Here is a 22,597-nt window from a genome sequence, read left to right as displayed (position 1 = left end):
TTTGTCTCAGTCACGGGCACAGTTCTGTTACCTCCAAAAGCAGTCCCTGGTTGGGTGCACCCAAGGTAATCCCTGTGCCGCACTCACTGCTTTAATGGCACTTTTGATTTTATTGTGCAGCCTTAGTTTTTATTGTACAGCCAGTGAGGAGGTGCATTCCTGCGCACCTGCACCAGCGGAGACCCGGTCTCCTCAGGAGCCACCACCTCTCCACACACCTTTTGACACAAAAGCTAAGACTGGACAAGCCTAACTGCACTTCCCCTTGATTCCTGCTATTTAGGGCTGCGAATAAAGCAGATAAAACGCCGTCTCCCTTCCCACAGGAGCGCAGCTTTCCACGGACAACCCCTGACACGAGCGCGGAAGCCCTGGCAGCCGTGAGGCGAGCCCGCCATTTCCTCGCCCGCCCGCCCGCCGCGCCGGCCCCCTCAGCGCTCGGCGGGGCCGTGAGGAGCGGCGCCGACCCCGAGCCCTTCTCGCAGGGCACCGGCCACGGCACGGAGCCACCGGAGCCCGCTGCCCGCCTCCGGAAGCGGAAACATCGAGGGACGGAGCCACCGTGGCGAGCAGTAGCGGTTGGAGGCGTGCGGTGAGTGCGGGGCTGCGGGCGGGAGCAGCAGCTGCCCCTGCCCCTGCCCCTGCCCCTGCCCCGGCTTCGATGTGCCCGCGCGCGTTAATTTAATGCGATTTTTAGGAGTGCACGGCTCGTTGCTGAGGGGTGAGGGTGGGCTGTGGCTTGGTGGGCAGGTGTGGTGTGTGTGGGTGCTTCTCTGAGCTCTCATGCATCCTCCCAGCGGGCTGCCAACGCTGCCTGTGCCACCCTGAGGTCTGCTCTTCCCTGGGAGCGTGGCGGTCGCAGGGTGCTTTGATGTTAACTTTTCTTCTTGCCCTTCCAAAAAGAGCCTTGCTGCTTTTTAATGAGCAAATTAACAGCTAGTGGGCACCACTTTTCTTACATCTTCCTCCTTAAGGGAAGAATCTGAGTGGAAAGTATTGCTGTGTTTTCTTCCAGTGTCCCTCATTCTCGTGTGTTTCCATTCCAGCAAAGTCTGTCGTTCTGCTCGCTGCGACGTTAATATACAACAGGATTGTACAAATTAAGGTACTTCTTACCAAACGCTAGTTATCAATTAAATGGCATGTACCTTGTCTTCTGGGCCGAAGTGTCACGTTAAGGTTATTGTGTAACACGGCTGTGTGAAGCATGCGGCTGGCTGGTGGTGTAGGCCAAGGTGAATGAAAAAGCCCTCATTCTTTAGTTGCACCTTGTGATGTAAGAAGATACCTTTATTTAGGCGACTTAGTCCAGGTAAATTGCACCCACTTGCATGTAGCTGGCAAGAAAATTGCTGTGCAAACCTCAGAAGAGAGTGCTGTTGTCAGGACCATATTCTGGATCATATTCTGTCTTTCTTAGCACCCTACCCCAAAATGGATGTACGCCCACAGTTCAGTTCACTGAAGACTGCCTTCAGCACCAACGTGTGGACTTAGTGTATCTCAGTGCAAATCCAGAATGATTTATTTAACTGCTGTTTTGTACTGGGAGGTGCTGGACCATTGTAATCTCAGCAAGAAAGATGCTCAGAGTCTGTAGAACATCATCTTGAATGTTATTTATTACAGCTAGCCCTATAAAGAAAGAGAATAGTGTAGGTAATCACACATCTCTTCACATGCTGTGGACACTAACTTGTACAGCATCAAGCAGAGCTCTGTTGCACATGTGGTGTGCTGTGTAGACCCAGCCTGTTAGAAAGGGTTACTCCATTTTGGTCACTGGAGCTATTATTGGACTCTCTTACAGGAAAACAACTGTGTTCATCACTTCTGCTGCCAAACAGAGAGGATGCTCACATGAGAACTTCCTGCTCTTTTAGATAAAAGCAAGGACATGCAGGGGGCCTAATCACAGGTACCAAGTGGGAGCTGCCTGCACGCTCACTGCTCTAGTCAGTTAGTTGCGGAGCTTATCCTGCAGCCATGCAATGTGCACATCCCAGGCCTGAAGGCCAGGCAGTATGTGAAGTGCAGCACAGCATCAGCCTGGACTCACATTAACTGTTTTGGGGACCTCCGGCTCGTTGGTGCGTAATGGCCTGGCCAGGAGCACTCCAACTGCTGTGTTAACGTCTCTATGTAAAACAAGTGTGCTGTCTCGTGTAAATCTACAAAAATATGACGTGAGAAATTGAAAATCTTAAACTTTCTGTGTGAGCACATCCATCAGTAGGCACCTATTTATAGGAGGAAAATGATAACAATGTTGTGAAGAAAGTACAACTGTTCTGGGACAGTATGCTGCCTGAAGGCTCTACTTTGAAAATGTACATTCCTCCTACATATTCAGCCATTTAACCAACATTGCATGCTTCCACTCTTGTTCGTGTGTGTGTGCTTTTTTCTTTCTTTTTAAAAATAACTTATGAGTTTGGACATAGCTTGGAAAGTAACTTCCTCATCTTTTGCTGAAATCAGCTAGCTGGCTTTGGAGCTCATCCTGAACGTGGTTTGTTTTTAATAGTTTGACCAGGAAGATAGATTGTGAGGATGTTGGGACACACTGTAAAACTTTCCTTTATTTATTTATTTTTTCTGGCAAACCTTCCTTTGCTACTGTGAGCAGACTACTGTTTGCAGCAGCTGTAAAGCCAGTAACAGGTAACAGAAGATCCTGCTGGACCTTTGTTCAGTTGGATTTTGCATGGAAAACGCGTGTATATCATAGCATTAATTATAAGACAGGAGCCCAGGCTTAAAGTGATGGTTGCATAATAGTTCTTGCATTCTTCCTTTAGTAACAGAAGAATGCTGCTATTCTGTGAGTTTGTGCAAGATCAGGTGTATTACACCTTCTATGATAGCAATGTTAGTTATTATGTTGTCCGTACCTTTTTTTTGCACTTTTTGCACACGGTTATTTATCGTACTGTATCAGAATGATTTAAAATATATATATATTTAACGGTTTTATGTGATCTGTATTATGAGGTATATTTTATAGTGTCCACCTTTATAAGTTGTCCATTTTGTTCTTCCCTTTACCCCCCACTTACAGCAGTGTTTTGTTTTTTTTTTAAAAAAAAAAAGGTGGTCTCATTGGGCAGCATTTGCCCTTTGATATATATAGTAATGAATAAAGAAATGTACTAGTTGCAAAGGAAGACAGAAAAGTCCTTAGTTTTCTTCACAGCGTCACACTGAGTTAGCCTCAATAATGACCTGTAGTTAAACTCTCAGTTTGTGAATATTGGAGTTCAAGGGTGACAAAACACATATCACACAGAGGTGGAACTGATCCTTCAGAGGTAAAGTTCTTTAGAGCATTATTTTCTGTCTTCTGTGTCTCTGGGCTGCCTTTATTAATGCCTTTGCTGTTTACTCCTAATCTAAAGTCTGCCTGTATCACATCTTCAAACCTCAATCTGCAGCAGCTGTTTTTGATGAAAATATGTTTATCCCCACCTGCAGCAGTAATTAGAGCATTGGTTCCTAAGCCAGCTAGTAGGAAGTTGGTAAAAGAGGAAGAGCTAATGCAGAAGTCCGAAGGACTTGCTTCTTTCCATTTCATCAATGCTTACAGCTGATCTGAAGGGGGTTAAAAAAAAAAAAAAAAGTTTTCACCTGAGCTGCTGTATTAATTGTATGTTATTGGAGGCTGCTTCTTTTTGTATTTCTCAACTGTGCAAAATCTTAAACCTATGCATTGTGAAGGAGAAGAGAATAAGAAGGAAGAGGAAGAAAAAGAGCTCCTTTTTCTAGTATCTTCTGTAGCTGTAAAGCTATAAATCTGCTTCATACCACTAAAAGTTGCAAAGACCTTGCTTCAGCTTTATTCCAGCATAACAACAAAAGTATTGTCATTAACTTTATGGTATTATTTATATATTTTTGCATTAAAAAGTTTGTTTTTCTTTTTTATTTTTTTCCCCAATCTATGGAATTGTTGCAGAAACTCTGCTTTTTCTTTTTCAGGCAAAAATGTCTGCAGCATGTGACTTTCTTACGCTCTGCACTGGGCAGAAGATGCCCCTCATAGGACTGGGAACCTGGAAAAGTGAACCTGGCCAGGTAAGTAAGGAGCAAGCTATCCTTCCATCTTCTGTGCTCTTGCCTAGCATTTGCATTTTGTAAGCCTTTTCTGAAGACCCTTGATCTAAGACTTGTCTGGATCCACTTGCATGGATTTGGGCTTAAGTCCACAGAAGTGTGACTGAGGCTTAAGACAAAAGCATCAGCAGCTGCAGATCACCTAGGACTCGTTAACCCAGGCCTCAGGCAATGGTGCTCTGGGAGAGGAATCCATAAAGACACCAATTAGTGAGGTCAAGAGCTCAGACAGTGAAAATGGTGTTATTATTTTGCACATGACTTCCACGGGGTAATCCTCAGGCTGCCAGTCTGACCAGGCATCTTTCTGGTTTGAGTTGATGACTTGGCTGTAAGGATTATTTTGGGAGGCAAGAGCTCTAGTTGTAATAAGTCCTGTTCCTCTGGTTGGCCTGTGTTTAGCAGAGAAACTAAGAACTTGAGTTACCTTTCTTTTAGACTGAAATGCCTAATGTGTCATTGGAGATTCACTCAGATTCTAAATGTAATGCATTGGTAAATGCCAGACTAGGAAACAATTCTGCATTTTACTACAGACTGTGGGAATATTTGCATACTATGGACTGTGCCTTCTATTGTGATACTTTCCCCCTTGTCTATCTTTTCCTTTCCCTTTTGTTTAGTTAAAAGATAAATTCCTGAGGGCAGAGATTGCCTTTCACAGCAGGTGTATGCATTGACCAGCAGGAGTGTCCTCTTTTTGGTGGAATTCTTAATTGGTATTCTTGTTTTAACGCCTTTTGGACTTTGTGTACTGCTGCACGTCAGTAAGTGTATATCTTGCTGCTATTCTGGCATTAGCTTCATGATAGTTATGGGAGTAAGTCAGATGAAATTGTGCTTGTGACTGAGAGGGGAAGTTTAAAGAAACCGTCTTAAGATGACACTGTTTGTTTTTTCTTGTCAGATGGAAGAAAAGGTAGGAAATAAGCTATGCAAATAAAATGTATTCATTGTTATCTTCTTGTTAGGCTTCCTTGTTGTCAGGACAGTAGATGTGTTGGGAACAGAAGCTATACTAATGTGGGAAGCTAAGCTGGTATGAGAGCTCAGTCAACCTCATAACTGAGGACAAGGGTGAATGTTTTGCTCTGTCAGTTGAAACATCATCTGCCTGCTGAATTAGTTTTATTAATATGCGGGAACATAATGCATGAATTTCTGCAGACCCAAGGCAGTTTAATGTACATTGTACTAAAATGCTTGAAACGAACAAACAAAATATCAATGCATTGTTTATTTTGTGCGCTAGCCGTCCTGAGGAAAGTGCAGTTTTGTAACCTGGAAACCTATTTCAGATAGATTTTGCCATTGTCAGTAGCACTTCCAGCAGATGAACCCAGCATGGATCTGTAACTTCAGGTCTAGGTGGGGTCCCACAGAAGTCAAGCTCGGCAGAACAATTACTTCCTTTAAAGACAATGTTCCTTGAGTGTTTTGAAGACCTGATCTTGAAAAACAGCCAGCTTTACAGAAATTGCTGCTATTCCTATGGAATAAATAAATTCCTATTTATCACTCTTCAAAATTGGTTGCATCTTTTGTATTTTTTAATGGATATTTATCAGATTCAGAGGCATAGTAGCACTTTGGCAGAGCATCCAAGTAATTTACCCTTAAAAGGGCATAATGTTGTTCACGGAGAATAGCTGTAATTATGAATTAAAAGCCAGGGGCTAAAGACCTAGACAAGTGGAATAATAATTATTGAGCATGTAGCTGCTTCCCAAATACAGGCTATCTATCAAAAGCCCTTCCGTACAAGGGCTACATTAGAAGCAAGAGTAGAAGCAGATTGCTTTTAAATAATTTCAGGTAAATGCTTTGCAAGTTGTAGTTATTGTAGTCAAGCTGTTCTTCAGTCTTGACCTTACTCTGAATAATTTCTTTATTATTGCCATTATTATTTCCGATCCTAAACAAGCCTTTGACTTGTAGCCAGATCTCAGCAGGCCAGCACAAAGGTGCCGTTGCAGCTCTAGTTTCGTGGGAGGTAAGGACAGAGGAAAAAAATACTGAATCCGAACCCACGTTAGAAGGTAATTTAGGATAATGTGATGTTTTCTGCCTTACATGATCAAATGCTAGAAGATAAATTCGGTTTGCATATTACCATAGGAACATGATGGAGGGCTATTGAGTGGGAGTGAGTGCAGTACAGAAGCTCATGAGCTGGTAGCATGAATGGGTTCAAAGACAAAAGTCCATTCAGACAACAGCATCAAGAGTATCAGTAGCATGGGCTTTTAGTGCTGGAGCTGTGATCCTTTAATGCTTTGTTCTCTTCTCAAGTGCGTCATGCTTTCAAACTGGAGGACTGATCCCCTTCAGATGAAACATTCAGGAAAGATGGAAAAGGAAATCTGTGCCTCAGAAAACCAATCGGACTGTGTGCCTTGTGTTAGGACTGCATAGGACTCCTATGGAGGAGACTAAGTCATGAAAACTTAGCCAGGATTCTCTGGATTGTCCAACAATGTGAACAAAAATTCACTATTACTGGCCTATATTATGGGAAGAGCTTGAATTAAATGTCTGAAGGATAGGAGGCAAGGCTTCTTGTTTTAGGAACATTAACTGCAAGTTACCGTTTATATGGTGGTCTGAGTTCCTTCCTCTACAGCAAACTATTTTAGTGCATTATATAGAAGCTGTGATACAGCAACGTGTGTTCTGGTCATACTGTATTTCCTGAGACTTCACCATAATGGAGAGTAAGGCTTCAGCTGCAGTTCTATCTGTTTTGGGGCAAACCATTTCAAAAAAAAAAAAAAGCATGAACTGATGAGACAGCAGCAACAATGATGCAAGTTCTGGTAAAGATGACTTGTGGTGAAAGATGGAAGCATCTCCGTTAACCCAGCAGGCAGCTCAGCACCACACAGCTGTTTGCTCACTCACCCCACCCAGTGGGATGGGGGAGAAAATCAGGGAGGGAAAAAAAGGTAAAACTCCTAGGTTGAGATAAAGACATTATTTTCCCTTCATTTTCTTACCTGCTAAACTAGTAATAATGACTGTTTTGCGTGTATATATATACTCAATTAATCACCACCAGCTGACTGATGCCCAGCCAGTCCCTAAGCAGAAGTTGCCCCCATCCCCAGCCAACCCTTCCCATTTTCACTGTTCCTTATGACCCACACACACAGGGGACATCCCCCTGGCCAGCCTGGGCCAGCTGTCCCAGCTGTGTCCCCTCCCAGCTCCTTGGGCCCCCCCAGCCCCTCGCTGGCAGGGCGCTGTGAGAAGCTGGGAAGGCCTTGGCACTGTGCAAGCACTGCTCTGCAACGACTGAAACATCAGTCTGGTATCAGCATTATTTTTCTCCTAAATTCAAAACACAACAACACAGCACGTACCAGCCACTGTGAAGAAAATTAACTCTGTCCCAGCCAAAACCAGGAAGGGTGTGCTGATGACTAAATGTGTAAAAACCCTTTGAAAATGGTTTTTGAATTTCATGTTGATGAGGAATAGGATGTGGTATCATGGCCTCGCATCTTGGTTAGGCTTCTAAAAAGGCTTTGCACATAAAGGTATCTAAGCATTGGGGTAGACTGCCTGTTATTTGTAGAAAAGATTTTTGACAAATGTGTGTGGGAGTGGTTTAGACTTAGTTGGTATTGCTATGGGACATGAGAATAGACTAAATAATTTCTGAAGATTCTTTCAGACCTACTTTCTTGAATTATATGATGCTAGGTTAATTATTTAAGTTGTCTGATTCAACTTGACCAATGGAAAATTAGCTCAGTAATTGCTCCTTCCACAGCAGCATTGACAGGCCAAACTAAAGAATATATGGAAAATTTGAAGGATCCCTTGGCAGTTGTTACTATATAACACCAAATATTCCAAGGCATTCGAATCTCCAACAGCTTGTGTTGAGTCTTCCCTCCTCACCCCAGAAAATGCACGTACCTGTATGAACGTAATGTCAAAAATACAACTCTCATTTGAAGCAAAGTACCCTAACAGGCAGATGTAAATATAAAGAGTTTTTTTTTTTTTTTGCCTCCAAGAACTTCTTATTTGCGCATTTTGCTCTTGGTTATTTGCATTTTGCATGGAACAGTGGTCTCCCAGATCAAATTGGAAGGTCTTAGGAGGCTGAGAGCAGTTTACACAGTAAAAATTTTGCCTGATCAGTCCTGATTTTTCAGTACTAGAAATATATGTAAGCACCCTGCTAAACAAATATGGACTCTTATTTTATCACTTTGCAGAAATGTGTTTGGAGTGCCTTATCCCTATTTTTCTGCAAGTGGTGCTTACTTCCATTTTATGGCAATTTTTGTGCGTGTTTGGATTAGAAAAAACACCATAAAACTGATAGAGGAAATGGGAGATTAGGTCAGACAAACACCATGCTTGTTTTCCTTTCTTCTGCTGTGCTTTAAAAATAAAGGAGAACGTGCTTCTGCTCCTCAACTGCCACCTTTTTGGAGGGTGGATATTCAGCCTTAAAAACGTTTAATATGTCTCAAATGATTCCAAACTCACTATGACCTTGACTTCATAGCGACCTTCTGAGGAATGTCTTCTGTCAAAGTGAAACAAGGATTGTAAATACCATCCTGCTGTTGAAAGGAAGACCTTATTTCACTGTTGTAATAGAAGTGCTTTGTCATTCTGGCTAAGGGAAACTGGTCTGAGTTCCAGTTTTCCTTTCAAAATGCCAAAGAATGCAGTCAGAATATTCTGTGTCTGCTTTTGCTGTGGCTCTTGACAGGAAGAACAAATGAAATTCAGCAGCAGAAGAGACATCTCTTTCACTTTTGATTCCCTCTTTTTCTGTCGCATCTGAAAGCAAGACTGTGCATGTCTTTAATTGGTGTTAATCATTTTGTCAGCTTTCAAATTGAAAATGCTGGTACTTAAGTTGAAAGAAATCAATCACTCTCTGGCCTTTGTTGACATGTTTTTAATCTCTTAACAAGAGAGACATAATCCCCAAATAGATTAGGGCTTTATTGCATCAAACCTCAGACAAGGAGTAACTTAATCTCCCGAGGTCTCGTGAGACAAGTCAGTGAAGAGCAACGTATAGAAATCACTGCACAGAGATGTGCTCTGACTGTAGCACTTAAGAGATGGACGGAGACTGTGCCCACTGACCACTGGAAGTTAAATGAAATGGATTTTACTTGATGCCCAACCACCTAATGGAAGGTGGTGATGCTGAAGTCTGGCAATTTCTTTGTTCTTAGAGTCAGTTACGCTAATCTTTATTCAAAAGCCACTTAAGAATTCTGGAAGAGACATCGTTCTGTGTTTCCCTCATTGGTTTCTAGACTTGCCCCATGTCTAATGGCAGTATGTAGCTGTATGTGCTATGTGTCTGCTTCAGTAGAGTTTTCAAAATCAGAAACAGATGCAAAGTATAGTGCCTTGGTTCCCAGCCGTTCTGGCTTGTGTAACAGTATGGAGCGAGGGACGTTTGCTGTTGGTGGTGCCTCCTTTGTCAGAAATGTGGGAAGCAAAATGTGAATTTGTGAGCATCATCAGGAGATCCCCAGCAGGCTGTGGGTTAATAATCACCAGTGGAATGACTTTCTTGTCACTATACCGCTGCTGTTGTGCAATCAGGGAGAATGAGACGTGAGGGAAAAATGTGCCATAAAGTATCCTTATCATAAAAATGTAACATGAACAGTTGAACCAAACGTGAACTCTGGCAAGTATGGCATTAGAAACTTGGCTTTTGTTTTACTGGGGGAGAGATTGTGTCTTCCAGGCTTGGCTAACATTGATTGATTGGACAGTTCCATTAAATTTGTCTCCCTAAAGCATGATTTATTTCTTACAGCTCATCTTATATTTAAGAAAAGCACAGCAATTGTAGTTAAAAAGGAATTTCCATTCTGTGTAGTGAGTTCTTGCATATTTGGCCAGCGTGCAGGGTCTGTTTTCATGTTACCCTTGGAGTATCTGCTAGCACTTAGCTCTTTGCTCTTGAAGACCGTGCAACAAAGGACTGTTTTCTACTCTTCTTGGGTATCCTGACCTTATCTAAGTCTGTACTTTGGCAGTGTTCCTCATTAAGCACGCAGCAATTTTCTCAGTTGTCTCCACTGATTTCATTGTGTAATCTATTTCTGACTACAGGTGAAAGAAGCAGTGAAATATGCCCTAAGTGTGGGTTATCGCCACGTGGATTGTGCAGCAGCTTACAGCAACGAAGCTGAGATCGGTGAGGCTTTCCAGGAAAGTGTTGGACCCAACAAGGTAAAAACACAAGAACTGCCATGCGAACTGTATCTTGCAGCAGAATTTACAACTGTGACCTGAAAGTGGGCTGTAAATTAACATATGTGGTTTTTCCTTCTATCTATCCCAGCTGTTTGCTATTAATCAGGACCAGGCATGAAAGAGGGCTTTCTCTCCTCTGGAACCATCCTGACTGTCAGGAGGAGAAAAGATTGTCTGGAACACTTGTGTGGAAGCTACAGAAAATGCTTTTTTTTTTTTTTTTTTTTTTTAATTCCTTCTTAAACATCCCCCAGCCAATATCCCGCTTTGGATCTTCAAAAGTTAGAGGTTGCTAGAGTCACTAGTTAAAATGGAAAATATATTCCATGATTTATATAAAAAAGCTACTCTAGTTTGCAGTCTAGAATGGTCTGCAGTGTTGGGTACCCACAACAAAATCAGCAACTGTATATTTTTTTCAGTGATAGATCAGATGTATGAGTAAGTGAATAAATGTATATTATTTTTTTAAACAGTGATTGAATTTGAAGGTTTGGTAACTGTGACTATAGCGTTTGCAAGGCCTTAATGTAACATAACAGACATTCCTGTGGATGACCTCAGGTGTAATCTTAAATTCATCCTCTTGTTCTTGTTGGCCCAAGGGGCCAGAAGAATTATGTGTATGGCCTCTGAGCCCCTGGAAAGAAAGATCACATGTTCCTGCTTTTCTGCTCTCCTCCCCTTTGCTGTAGGGTGATCTCTTTGTTATGTGATTAGCTCCAGAGAGGCTGTTTTCAGCTCGCCCCAGGGATTCTCTCACACTGCTTAGCTACTGGCAACTAATATGGGGAAGCATAGGACTATTTTTATTCAGCTTGTGTTGGCTAACTTAAAACAAGATTTTTTAGAACATTTTTCTCTTTGAACACAACAGCTAGTATGCAAAACACAAATAACTGAATGGCTGGAGAAATTAATCATTCCAGCTAGTAGACTTGAGTGAAATTTGGTACTGCATATGCAATGAGAACTGCCTTCTGATGCTGTTCTGTGCTTCAGCATGTCAAGTATGATCTCTTTCTGGGTCTTACCCTTCCAATACATGATGCTCAATTCTTAATGCATTCCTCCCAGAACTTAGATATTCAAGTGCAGAGGTTTGGTGAAGTTTCTTTGGTTTATTTTCCTGCATTCTTTCTATGAGAAACAGTTTATAACATGTGATGAGTGTAGTAAGTTAGCTGGTTGTACCTTGACAGAAATTGCAAAAGTAATAATTTATTTGGCCCTATTACACTTAGAAGTGGCTTTAATCCTGGCGTTAGAGTTTGGAAAAGTGGTGGGTTTTGGTTTTTGCTTATTATTTTTTTATTCCCCAAAGTTTCTAGGGACTTGCTAAGTTTTTGGTGTGCTTTAGGATGGGTCAATGCAAGTGTGTATTTCTCTTGCAGTTCTCCATCCAGCACATTTTTGGAAGGTTTAATTTGTAGGTTCCGTGTGTTAACTTTTTTTAAAAAAACTTGAGTTTTCCTTGTTCTAAAGCTAGATGGGGAATTGCAGCAGTTTTATTTCTGAGCTTGGTCCAGTAAATTGTGCTCTCCTTCCTTTCTTAAAGGTTGTTAAAAGGGAGGACCTGTTTGTAACATCAAAGCTCTGGAACACCAAGCACCACCCAGAAGATGTAGAGCCAGCACTAAGGAAAACACTTCGAGATTTGAAACTGGATTACTTGGACCTGTACCTCATGCACTGGCCTCATGCCTTTGAGTAAGTGCTATATGGAAAGGGCACAGAATGCAGAAACCCCGGTTTTACGTCAGTGGCTGGTTCTGTGTCCTGAGGAGCTTCTTTTTGAGCTGTGAATTTATTTCTGTGTAGACTGCCTGCAAGATATTTTTAAGGGTGATTTATAGCATAGTCCTACAGGCTATAGACACTTCTCTACTTGCAACCTGTACGTCCATTTGTATGTGGTGGATACATTCACAGACACAGATGTTCCCATTTAATTCTTTTTTGAATTGGCTCAGAATTTGTTTAGGTTCGTAGCAGATCTGGAAACAGTAGAGGAGACAATTTCTGGTACTATACAGAGATTATAAATAGAAAAGGGATAATTGCTGTTATTATTTAGAAGTCATGAGGCTGCAAAAATGGGTATGAAGTCTTAATTTAAAATCCTTACGTAGCTGCTGATTTTTTTAATAGTGAAAACAATTTGGTAATGAAATTAGGATCACTAAATGCATGACAATTTGGCATGGGTGCCAAAGTTAGGTAACTGAAAGTAGTCTGACTGGGAGAAAGTAAACAAGCTTTATTGAGTGAGTTTCTCTACTGAGGCTTGTCACCATATAGTAGCTGAAAACTTGTCTTGCTGTGAGGTAAAATCTTTGTCAAGTTCAATATGCATCAGAAGCTTAAATGTAGTTTAGTCTATTCACCTCAGCACTGGGAAAATGTGCTGTTATTCTTCATTCTGCCATAGAAGTACTTGGTAATCTTGGAGAAATCCTGTTGTTACTTTGTGCCTTGATAAGTTGTACTTATCTGTAAAATGAAAATCAAGTGCTTCATAAAAAAGATAACACTTTTCGCTAATAGTTGTAAGCTGCTGGAGTGGTCAAGTGTTGCATCGGTGTCTGTATGAAAAGGAAATGATGATGATCTCATGACACTTCAGTTGCAGTAATTCTAAGATTTGAGGAAATATGGGAAGAGAGAGTTCTCCAGTTAAATGCTAGATTTATTTATCCTATCTCCCTATCAGAGGCGGAGTTACATAGTTTATCGTAGCTGTGGAAGTTCTTTTTCCTGCTTAAGCAATCAGCAAAAAGAGGAGGAAAAAAAAATCTCCTGACCAGCTGTTTGCATGGACACTTCACTAAACAGGGGAAAACCCATCAGATTCAGAGGGGCTTCAGCCCATTCTACAAATGAGAACACTTTTTCCCTTCTAGTCATCTGAACTGAATTTTGCAAAGCGTACGACACTGGTATGAAAGTCAGTCAAATTCTGTGTCCCTCAATGTAACAGAATGAGGAAGTGTTTTCAGCTAGGGCCAGTTTGGAGGAAGAACTTATGTTAAAAATCCCCCCTGTTTTGAAATAGATTTGCTTTTCAGTTGGTTCAGGGTGGGGGGGAAACACAACATTTAAACATTGCTTTGATAATAACACGGAACACAAACAATGATGTATATTTAGTTATGATTAATATTATTTAAACTGCTCATTGTTGTGGAAAATGTTGACAAAACTGAAGTTACAATCTCCATGCTTTCTCACTGGAAACAGTTCACTCCTAGTGTTCTATCAGCTCTACTTTAACTGTTCTAGTGCCTGATTACCCACAGTGCCTGCAGTGTTTTGGGAAGCTAATCAGAAGAATGTTATTTAAATAGAAATTAAATTAGATTTCCAGATGAAAAGCACAGTGACCCTAAGTCTTGTATATTAAGCGAGGGATTAATTTTCTGCTCTTGACACATGAGGCTGCTTTTCAGAGTTGGGAGCTCACTCATAACATTTTTGAAGTTATTGATAGATCTAGGACCAAAAATGATGTGCACAAGAGCTATGTCCCCAGCTGCTGTTATCTTGCACAGCATTTACTGCTGAGTTAGAGCAATGTCAGCCAGTCTCAGAGATCTGGGTTAGCAATGTCCCACAGTGGTTATGAAGCAGCACTCTTCCAGTGAGATCGCTGGAACCCCTCCAAGCATGGACTGCTCAGAGACTGCTCGTAGCCCTTGGGTAGTGTGGTGGTGCCACCTGACATAACCAGGTTCTTCCTCTATGTGGTTTTGGTTGGTTTCTTTTGTTTGTATTTTATTTTATTTTTAAATGGGTTGGTATGACTAACTGGAAACACACCCAACCTACAAGCAACATGTGCATGTTTAGACTTCTCTGAGAATCTCTGCTTGCACCCAGTGCTGACTCTGCTAGACAATTCAAAGAGTGGGAAACTCAGACTACTTTGAATGCAGTGCCTGCTAGATAGCTCTTAAACCAAGGTCCCATTGGTAAAGGCTCCAAACAGACCATCAGTCCTCCCTCAGAAACAAATTGAAAAACCAAAGCTGCCTTCTGAGTTGCTGTTCTCTAAATCAACTGTTTGCTAGGATCAAAGTGCTGTTGTTGTATATCCAATGGGTGATCAGCTTTAGTTAGTTGCAGTAGGTAAGTAGCATGTTATAGGTAGGTATAGCCCTATAGGCAAGTAAGTTCCAGGCACTATTTAACAAGTTTACATAGGAAAGACTGTGTGTAAAATAATTTCTTGTAGCCTAAGTCTTCATAATAGAATTCAACAGGGAAATTTGCTCAGTTTGTTCTCTAGCTTACAAACTATGCATAAGCTTTTAAGAATACTTCACTAAAATAAACTTTCTTCGAAGAACTACTGTAATAGAAATCACATGGCATATATACTTACACTTTGCCTTTCTTTGATGCTGTAGACGAGGGGACAATCTCTTCCCAAAGAATCCTGATGGAACAATGCGGTATGATTACACCGATTACAAGGATACCTGGAAGGCTATGGAGAAGCTGGTGGAAAAAGGTCTTGCAAAAGCCATTGGGCTGTCAAACTTCAACAGTCGTCAGATTGATGATATATTAAGTGTGGCTACTGTCAAACCAGCTGTCCTCCAGGTAAGACGAATAAAGGAGAGGAGGAATCCTCTTCCTGTTTGTCCATGGGAGCAAAGAATGTGCAAACCAATGCTACGTGTTAAGCACAAGGAGTGCAGCTTCTGCTGTACAGAGAGAAGTATACCCCCATCTATAGGAGTAGGTATACAGGATGTCTTCCCAGACAGATGAATTCATTGGGGAATTCTATATCCATGTTTTGCAGCCCCTTACACCTAGTCAGTGCTTCTCTGTAACAGAGTTTGTCTTCCCTGAGAAGAACAACTTAGTTTAAAAGGAAAAAAAAGACATCAAGAGGGACTATCTTAAATCCTTCCTATAAAGAGCTTCCTTGCTTGTTGGACGATTTGTTGGACACATGGAGAAAATCCAACACTCTGAACTTAAGCAAACTGTTTTCCATAATTTTAGCCTACCAGCCAGTTTTTCATTCTCCTGGTAATACGCTATAGCTTCATACAGTTTTCCAAAAACTGGAATGACCTCTCTTGAAATGCTTGATTCTGCCTTTTTTATTATTATGCTTTTGACCTCCTGTTTGTTTAGAGTTTTGTGCTTGATATTTTTTTCTCCGGCCATTCATTGTGGGTCATTTTAATAGGTAGAATGTCATCCGTACCTAGCTCAGAATGAGCTGATAGCTCACTGCCAGAAAAGAGGACTGGTCGTTACTGCCTACAGTCCCCTGGGTTCTCCAGATCGCATGTGGAAACACCCAGATGAGCCTGTGCTTCTAGAGGAACCTGGGATCAAAAAACTGGCAGAAAAATACAGCAAGTCACCTGCCCAGATCATCCTCAGGTACAGAACAATTGAGGGAGGTGGCATTTGGGACCTGGCCTTAAATAAAACAAAACACTCAAGTTTGAAGGGATTTACTTGGGGCGTGTGTTTTTTTCCCCACATCAGTGGGGATTCTTGTGCTGCCAACACAGAAAATTTTTCTTTTCCCTTTCAACAGATGGCAAGTGCAGCGTAAAGTGGTTACCATTCCCAAGAGCGTCACTCCTGCTCGCATTCTGCAGAATGTCCAGGTAAGTTTAGATGGAGGACAGGAGTTGCAGCAATATCCTTTCACGTGAGCAATGTGCCATCCCACTACAACGATCTGAGGCGCTTGGTTCATGCTTGTTTGCCAATGTATGCATGCACACAGAAAGGAAAGAAAAGTTTTTTTTGAAAACAAAAGAGTTCCTAGCAACTGTGTGCACATGCATGGACTTGGTAGCAAAAGGGAAAAAATGTCCTTTATAGGAGTTTAAGTGAAAAGGAGTTTAAATGAAAAATCTTTACTGAAATTTAATAGAAAATTTATTGAACAAGTGAGTCTTTTAATTATATTTAATGATTCTTATTTATGAATAACAGATTTAGGAAAGAATGATTGCTCTCCTGTTGTTTTGTCTTGTAAGTGTGGCCTGGTAACTATTTCTGCAGCAAACTGCCATCCTAATGATGCTGAAGGATTACTGTGATTTGCACCTGCCCTAAAGTAAAGGCAGTTATCCTCACAAATTATTTGAAAACTGACTTGAAATAATTTTGAGTCTCTGAATCACCTTTCAGACTTTTTTTTTTCCCAAGCAGTATCAGTGAAGACTTAGAATTGGCAATTGTATGAACACCTCAGGCTTTAAGCCTTTGTGTCAGTGTTTCCTGTAAAATGGGTTTAATTGCAACTTCATATTTATAAACAGAAGACAAACTAATGCTGTTGCAAGTCAAGATTTTTACAGATGCCTAACTTCCATTTTTCAGAGTTGTATGGAAATCCCTGCTGAGGCTGGGACTTACCAAAATTGAAGATTACAAAGATTTTTAAAATACTGCAACTAGCAATACGTTTATTTTTATTTGGGTTTTAACACTAGGATCTAGCAATTCTAATATGGCACACAGATTTTCTTGTTTTAAAAACATCTCTTGGAGATGTTTGACCTATAAAGGAAATAAAGCGAAGAGGCAGAATTCAACAGAATTAAATAATAAATAATAATTAAAAAAAAAAAAACACAACTATGGTTATTAAACCAAGGCTCTTGCTTTTGTTCCTAGGTGTTTGATTTCAGCCTCACAGAGGAGGAGATGAGCCACATTGGAAGCCTGAACAAAAACTGGCGTTACATTGTGCCAATGATTACGGTAAATTTCTCATATTTCTAATAGTTCTGATTGTGTGAATGTGACCACATCTTGGGGTTTCTGTGGTTTTCATTTTCTCTTGCTGTCCCTGTCAGAACTACTTATGAGTAAGAGAGCTACAACTTTTCAGGGTGTCTAAGCTGAAAGAATTTTTCAAAAGTTGGATACAGGTAGCTTTTTGAAATCTCTTTTCTTCTGTTGATTCTCATGGGTCCTCATTATGGACCTGCCCATGGGCCTTTAACCAGAGTCCCTCCCTGCGTCCAACCTCACCAAACTCCTGCTGATCTGTTCCGCTTGAGTACAAGCAGGCTAAGGTCTGTGCTATTTCTCTCCAGAAGTTCTCCTTATTCCACCTGTTCCCATCTGCTTTTTTACCATAAACCTCTAGGTTCACAGAAAACTCAAGGTGCTATTAGCTCTCTGCTTCTGTCAGAAGCCATGCGAGGGAATTTGCCCACTTCATTCCACCAGACGTCCCCTTTCAGCATCTGTTGTAACAGTTTTCCTCCACTGTAAGGAGTTGAATTCAGATTTTGTTATTTTTCTTTGCTAATCCCTTAGCTGCAGCATCTTATAGAATCATCAGTTTCCTCTGTCGCATGAACCCTTACCTTGTGTGCTATTAGATGCCAGTCTGTTTTCAGAGAAACTCATGCCTCAAAGGTTGTCATTTTAGGCTTTTTCTTTCATTTTATTAAAGAACCTAATCTTATTCCTTTCTCCTCATTTGAAGGAAAATAAAAAAGCCTTATTGTCTCCTATCGTTACAGTGTTTCTCATTTCTTAGATAGTTATTTTCCTGCTTCTGTCTGTACAACAGAGAGCTGTTGACATTCCCTGGTGGGTCACTTACCAAAATATTGTGACTGTACTAGAATGCATTTGAAGCGATTTGTCCCTTCTCTATCATACAGCATAGTGTGTGGTACAGGTCTCTGCAAATTTAGAATTTGCCTCTCCATCAGTTTGCCTGTAAATTCTTCATTACCCAGTGCTACTGGTTAAGAATTCTTTGGAGAAAGCATTTCTGCAGGATTTGTTGTTGAGGTTTCTTGAGTACTTGAGAGCAGATCAGTGATCTAACAATTTGAAAAGAAGAATTGTGAGCCTGTGTGAACCATTGTTTTGTATCAAGGGGAGGTAGATACTTCTTACAGCCTTCTCTGTTTCCAGTGCTGGGTCTTGTGAAAGCTTCAAGGCCATGCTTTTAACTGTAGGGTTGCTTCAGTGTGTGTGTAAATATAACCCCTACATCCCTGCAATCAAAATTATCTCTTTGCTTATGCATCAGGAGTCTGTGCTTCAAACAGCCAGTTTGGCTGCTCTTGCATGTGAATGTGGTAGTGACAAGCACACCTGCTGCTGACTGTTTCAAGTGTTTTGCTACTTGTGCTGCAAACAAAGTTGTTTTGGTAGTGAAGCTGCAAAATACATTTAGAATGTAGCCTGGCTTGGGCTATCCAGGGATAATTCATGCGCTTTTGATACCCAGGAGATGTGTTCTGATCAATGACTCACAAAGAAACGAAATAGAGTTCAAAGCACTAGCCTGTCCAACTAGAAAAAGGTGTGAATGTGATGCAGCTGGGCTTCAAAGATGTTGCCATATTGTCAGATAACAAGGCAGGAAGAAGCAAGATGAGGAGAATTAAAACGCGACTGTAGCTGTAATATCTCTGCGGAACCTTTTGTCTCCTGCCCGTCCCTTCTGGGCTTATCAGAAAGAATTTTCATCATCTGTAAATTAAAATTCCTGTCTAACCTTTCATGCCTATCTCCTCTATGAATCTAATTTATAGTGTCTGGATTTCAAAGTGTGATGTGGCAGCACTCCTATCATAACCGACGAGACGGATTTTCCTTGCTTTACCTTGCTTGTATATAACCAGAAGGTCTTGACAGTTGTGCCACTCTTCTCCACGCTGTTATTTTGCTCAAAGTCCGAGGTGAAGCTATTGCATATAGACAATTTAAGATGCTTTATATTTTTAACAGATCATTATCTGGGTAGAGGCTGGAAATTGTTCAACTGTACCATGTACCAGCCTGAAATTCAAACTTTTGGAATCATAATTGTTCAAAGAATAAACTGCAGCAAAACTTGAATGACTAGCAAGCCAGGACAGGACTGATGGTGTTGTACACATGATCTCTCTCTTTTTTTCTTCTTCTTTTTTTTTTTTTTTCCAGACCAGCAGTAGCTAACTATCAATGTGTTCACTGCTGATTTGCTCCCCTTCCTCCCTCAGATTCCTGGGGTAGATTGGAAGCAGCTATGCGCAACATTGCTTCTGGCAGCTGCTGTTTTGACATGTTGCTAAAAAGAATGCTTACCTGAAGAACTGTTTTTTGTAGGGAAAATATGCAGGGGAAAGAAATGGTGGTTGTGGTGAGAAATGTGAATTGTGGGAACTTGCAGTTGTTGGCTTTCAGGAAACTATGAGGAAATGTGAAGATACTGTGATAGTTTTGTCCACTGTTTTAAGGATTGCCTTCAGATAACAGCTTAATTTCGGTTTTTATTTTAATCTGAGCACCAAATTCTAAACCTTAACATCTCAGTTTTCTGCTCTATAGTGCCCCCAAGTGACTGTTTTCACTCTACCCTAGTTCTCGTTGTAAACTAGGGGTTCCAGTTGTTGCTTTTAAATGCATGATTTATTCTGAAAGCTAATAGAATTGCTAGTGGATACTTGGTTTCAAAGTACCTGTGATTCCCTTTGCCCCCATAACAGTTTGAGTGATATCTAACATCACAGTGATACAAAAATCCTAAATGCATACAAATCAATGATTCGCTTAACGTTTGCTTATATTAAGCGCTTAATGACTGAGTAAAAGTTTTAGCTGAATAATGCTAGTTTGCCATCGGGAGGTTTCTCTTCTTGCTGATGCTGCATCTAAATTTCCTCAAACATTACAGGTTGCAGAGCAAGGTTTTACCCCAGCTCCTAGTAAATGGGGGCGTTGCAGTGGACTTGATGCATCTAGGAATGCACTTTATGCATGGGAATGCCTGGAGGTGGGCTGTAGGAACTGAGGCTTCTGCTTGGCTACATCTGCTTTTGGGCCATCAGGAGCTTTTGTTTCATTGTCAATGAACATTAGTTTCAGTACTCCCATTGTACAGCTGGAGAAACTGGTTGGCCATGAAAGTGTTCTTAAACAAGAAGTGTGTCTTAACTCCTTCATAGCACTTCTTGTTTCAGTGCTGCTGTAAATGCTTCAGTGTATGGCCCTGAACAAATTACTACACTTGATTCATGATATCCATCTGTAAAATTGGCAGCCCAACAACTCTGTCATGAAAAGCTGGGCAGAAGCGCTTACTTCTGCAAAGTGTTTTGAAGTGTGCATGTTGCAACATTTATTCAGTAATGGCTACAAGGCAAAAGGCTTAACTATTCTTAATTCAATTCTTAAAAGCCTAAGTAGCTGGAAGAAAGACTCTTGCTTCAGGCTACAAAAAAAAAATCTTTCAAGAAGTACCAAGAGGACTTAGGGGTGGAGGGAACAGCTCTTGATTAAACTCAGGAAGATGCTCCCAGATGTTTGGGATATGAAGATTTACAAGTTGAAACCATGCAGAACTTGAAAAAGAGTACGAATGGGTCTGTATCTTTCTGACATGCATCTGTCTGTTTACTTCACAGGTGAATGGGAAGCCAGTACCAAGAGATGCTGGACACCCCCATTACCCCTTCAATGACCCCTATTAACTACAAAATAAGGTGTTAGAATAACGTGCTCCTCTGCATACTTTTCCACAAAGTAATGAGTGCCATAATTTGTCAAAACTGTAAAACAAACAACAACAACAAAAAAAGTCCAAATTAATCCTGCCCAGGAAGGAAGGTTTTCTTGCAACGTACTGCTTTTAATTGACCTTCCTTCTGAAGGTCCTGTAGCTTCCCTATCAGAGTTTGCAGACATTGTAATGAATCCACCAGCTTGCCTTGGGAAACATAACGTCTTTTGGCATTAGATAAAGTGTGGGAGATTCTAAATGAAATTCCACACATCGTTATCAGGCTAGGGCAATACTTTGTGTTTTCTGTCTGTTGAACGGTTTTGAAATCTTTATTACCATGTTGGGGGGGGGGAAAGGGGAAGGCATGAAAGCATTTTCAGACTAAACAACTACCCAACTATCACCTTCAATATTTTAATTAATCTTTTATACAGGGAATTAAGTGAAATGTGCAACGGTTGCACTGTGTCTATAAAGCGTTCATTAAAACCCAAGTTATCATCCATGCTGAGTGCTTTTTATCCCCTTTGGAATACTCATGGGACTTAAACTCTCTCCTCTTTATTTTCTTTTTCTTTTAATTTCTGTTGATTTGAGGAGAATAAATGCATAACCTGAAGCAGGCCTTCAGGGCAATCATTCCTGTTGCTTGTCACATGGATAGGTTCTAGCTCTGGAATCTCTCTGATTATCCTCTCATAAAAGCCTGAATAACTTTTTAGCAAGTCCTTTAGAAATCCATCCTGCCTTTCCCATAAACTTCTCCAATGTGTCTTTACTAAAGATGTCCAGTTCAAGTTCTGGAACATCACAGATTTTGTTCCTGATTATACAATAAAAGAAAAAACAAACAAACAAACAAAAAAACAACAAAGTGTCAGAGGGCCTCTTCCCTTTTAATGTCTCTTCTTGTTGACTGCTGTGTGGGCTGGCATATGGGAGAGCTGGTCCTGCTTCCTCTCACACTGCTGACCTGCTGGTAATGCTGGACAAGGAATTTGCCTTTTCCATGCCTCTACTTTTTCTCTGTGTTACTCTGTGGCAGGACTAATTTACAGAGTGCTGATACACTATTGTGCAGGGCTGGAGCTCTGCCACCAGCAATGTTTTATTTTGTTTCAGTCCTGTAATGAATTGTCACACCATCAGAGTACCAAGAGCACGAAGTCTTAGTATATACCAGTGCTCCAGTAGTGATACCATCTGTGGCCTTAGCAGTGTTATTTAATACTTTGTTTTGGGTTTCTCTACCTGTAAAATAGGGTGGGTGCTCGCCTGCCTTGGTGCAGGCATGGCAGCAAGGGAAGGGTTTGTTAAGGGCTCTCAGAATTAAACAAAGGGACTCTTTCAGATCTGCAGCCACTTGGAGATGGTCGCAGGCATGACTTCTGTTTTGCTGCTGGACAAAGAAAGCTTAACTGACCGTAAGTGACATAAAGAGCAATTATTTGTTACGTTTCCCATAGCACTAACAAGCAGAAGAATAATTCTCTGTATTCAGATAGCTCAAAAATGAAAGAATGAGATCGTTTTAGTTTGGACAACCTCTTTTAATCTAGGTCTGTGTTACAACCGTGTATCCATCTCAAGTGTAATGTCTCTGCAAGTGTTTTCTCTCCTGGGCCTTATGCCATGCAGCCAGATGGAACAAGTTTGTTTATTGCTTGCTGTGCTCTTTATGTGAAATGTGAAGTTTCCGTGCCTGTTGTTTCCTAATCCTGCTGGCTT

At 41.0% G+C, this 22,597-nt stretch overlaps 1 protein-coding gene across 4 annotated transcripts; it reads left to right on the top strand.

Annotated features, from left to right (window-relative positions):
* Positions 1-488: 488 nt before the first annotated feature.
* On the top strand, positions 489-21,372 carry AKR1A1 (aldo-keto reductase family 1 member A1). Of its 4 annotated transcripts, XM_032192613.1 has the most exons (11): positions 530-592; positions 1,047-1,105; positions 1,811-1,918; positions 3,979-4,074; positions 10,225-10,344; positions 11,927-12,078; positions 14,778-14,973; positions 15,575-15,774; positions 15,935-16,007; positions 17,029-17,115; positions 20,772-21,372. In XM_032192613.1, the coding sequence occupies exons 4-11, from the start codon at positions 3,985-3,987 to the stop codon at positions 20,835-20,837; spliced, it is 984 nt and encodes a 327-aa protein (XP_032048504.1). In that variant the 5' UTR covers positions 530-592; positions 1,047-1,105; positions 1,811-1,918; positions 3,979-3,984; the 3' UTR covers positions 20,838-21,372. The 4 variants fall into 4 exon arrangements, with proteins under 4 accessions (XP_032048506.1, XP_032048504.1, XP_032048503.1 ...); XM_032192615.1 differs by lacking the exon at positions 1,811-1,918 and having other exon boundaries at positions 489-592; positions 1,016-1,105; XM_032192612.1 differs by lacking the exon at positions 1,811-1,918.
* Positions 21,373-22,597: the final 1,225 nt, after the last annotated feature.

This window comes from Aythya fuligula, chromosome 8 (genome assembly GCF_009819795.1).
Source record: "Aythya fuligula isolate bAytFul2 chromosome 8, bAytFul2.pri, whole genome shotgun sequence".
Lineage (NCBI taxonomy): Eukaryota > Metazoa > Chordata > Aves > Anseriformes > Anatidae > Aythya > Aythya fuligula.
Note: the sequence above shows the minus strand (reverse complement) of the source record. Positions and strands in the feature narration are given on the sequence as shown.

Excerpts from the sequence above, each read along its gene's own strand:
- AKR1A1 (XM_032192615.1), top strand. The coding sequence starts at position 3,985 with ATGTCTGCAGCATGTGACTTTCTTACGCTCTGCACTGGGCAGAAGATG. Across the intron at positions 4,075-10,224 it reads GGAAAAGTGAACCTGGCCAG|GTGAAAGAAGCAGTGAAATA; the intron begins GTAAGTAAGGAG and ends TTCTGACTACAG. Across the intron at positions 12,079-14,777 it reads CACTGGCCTCATGCCTTTGA|ACGAGGGGACAATCTCTTCC; the intron begins GTAAGTGCTATA and ends TTGATGCTGTAG.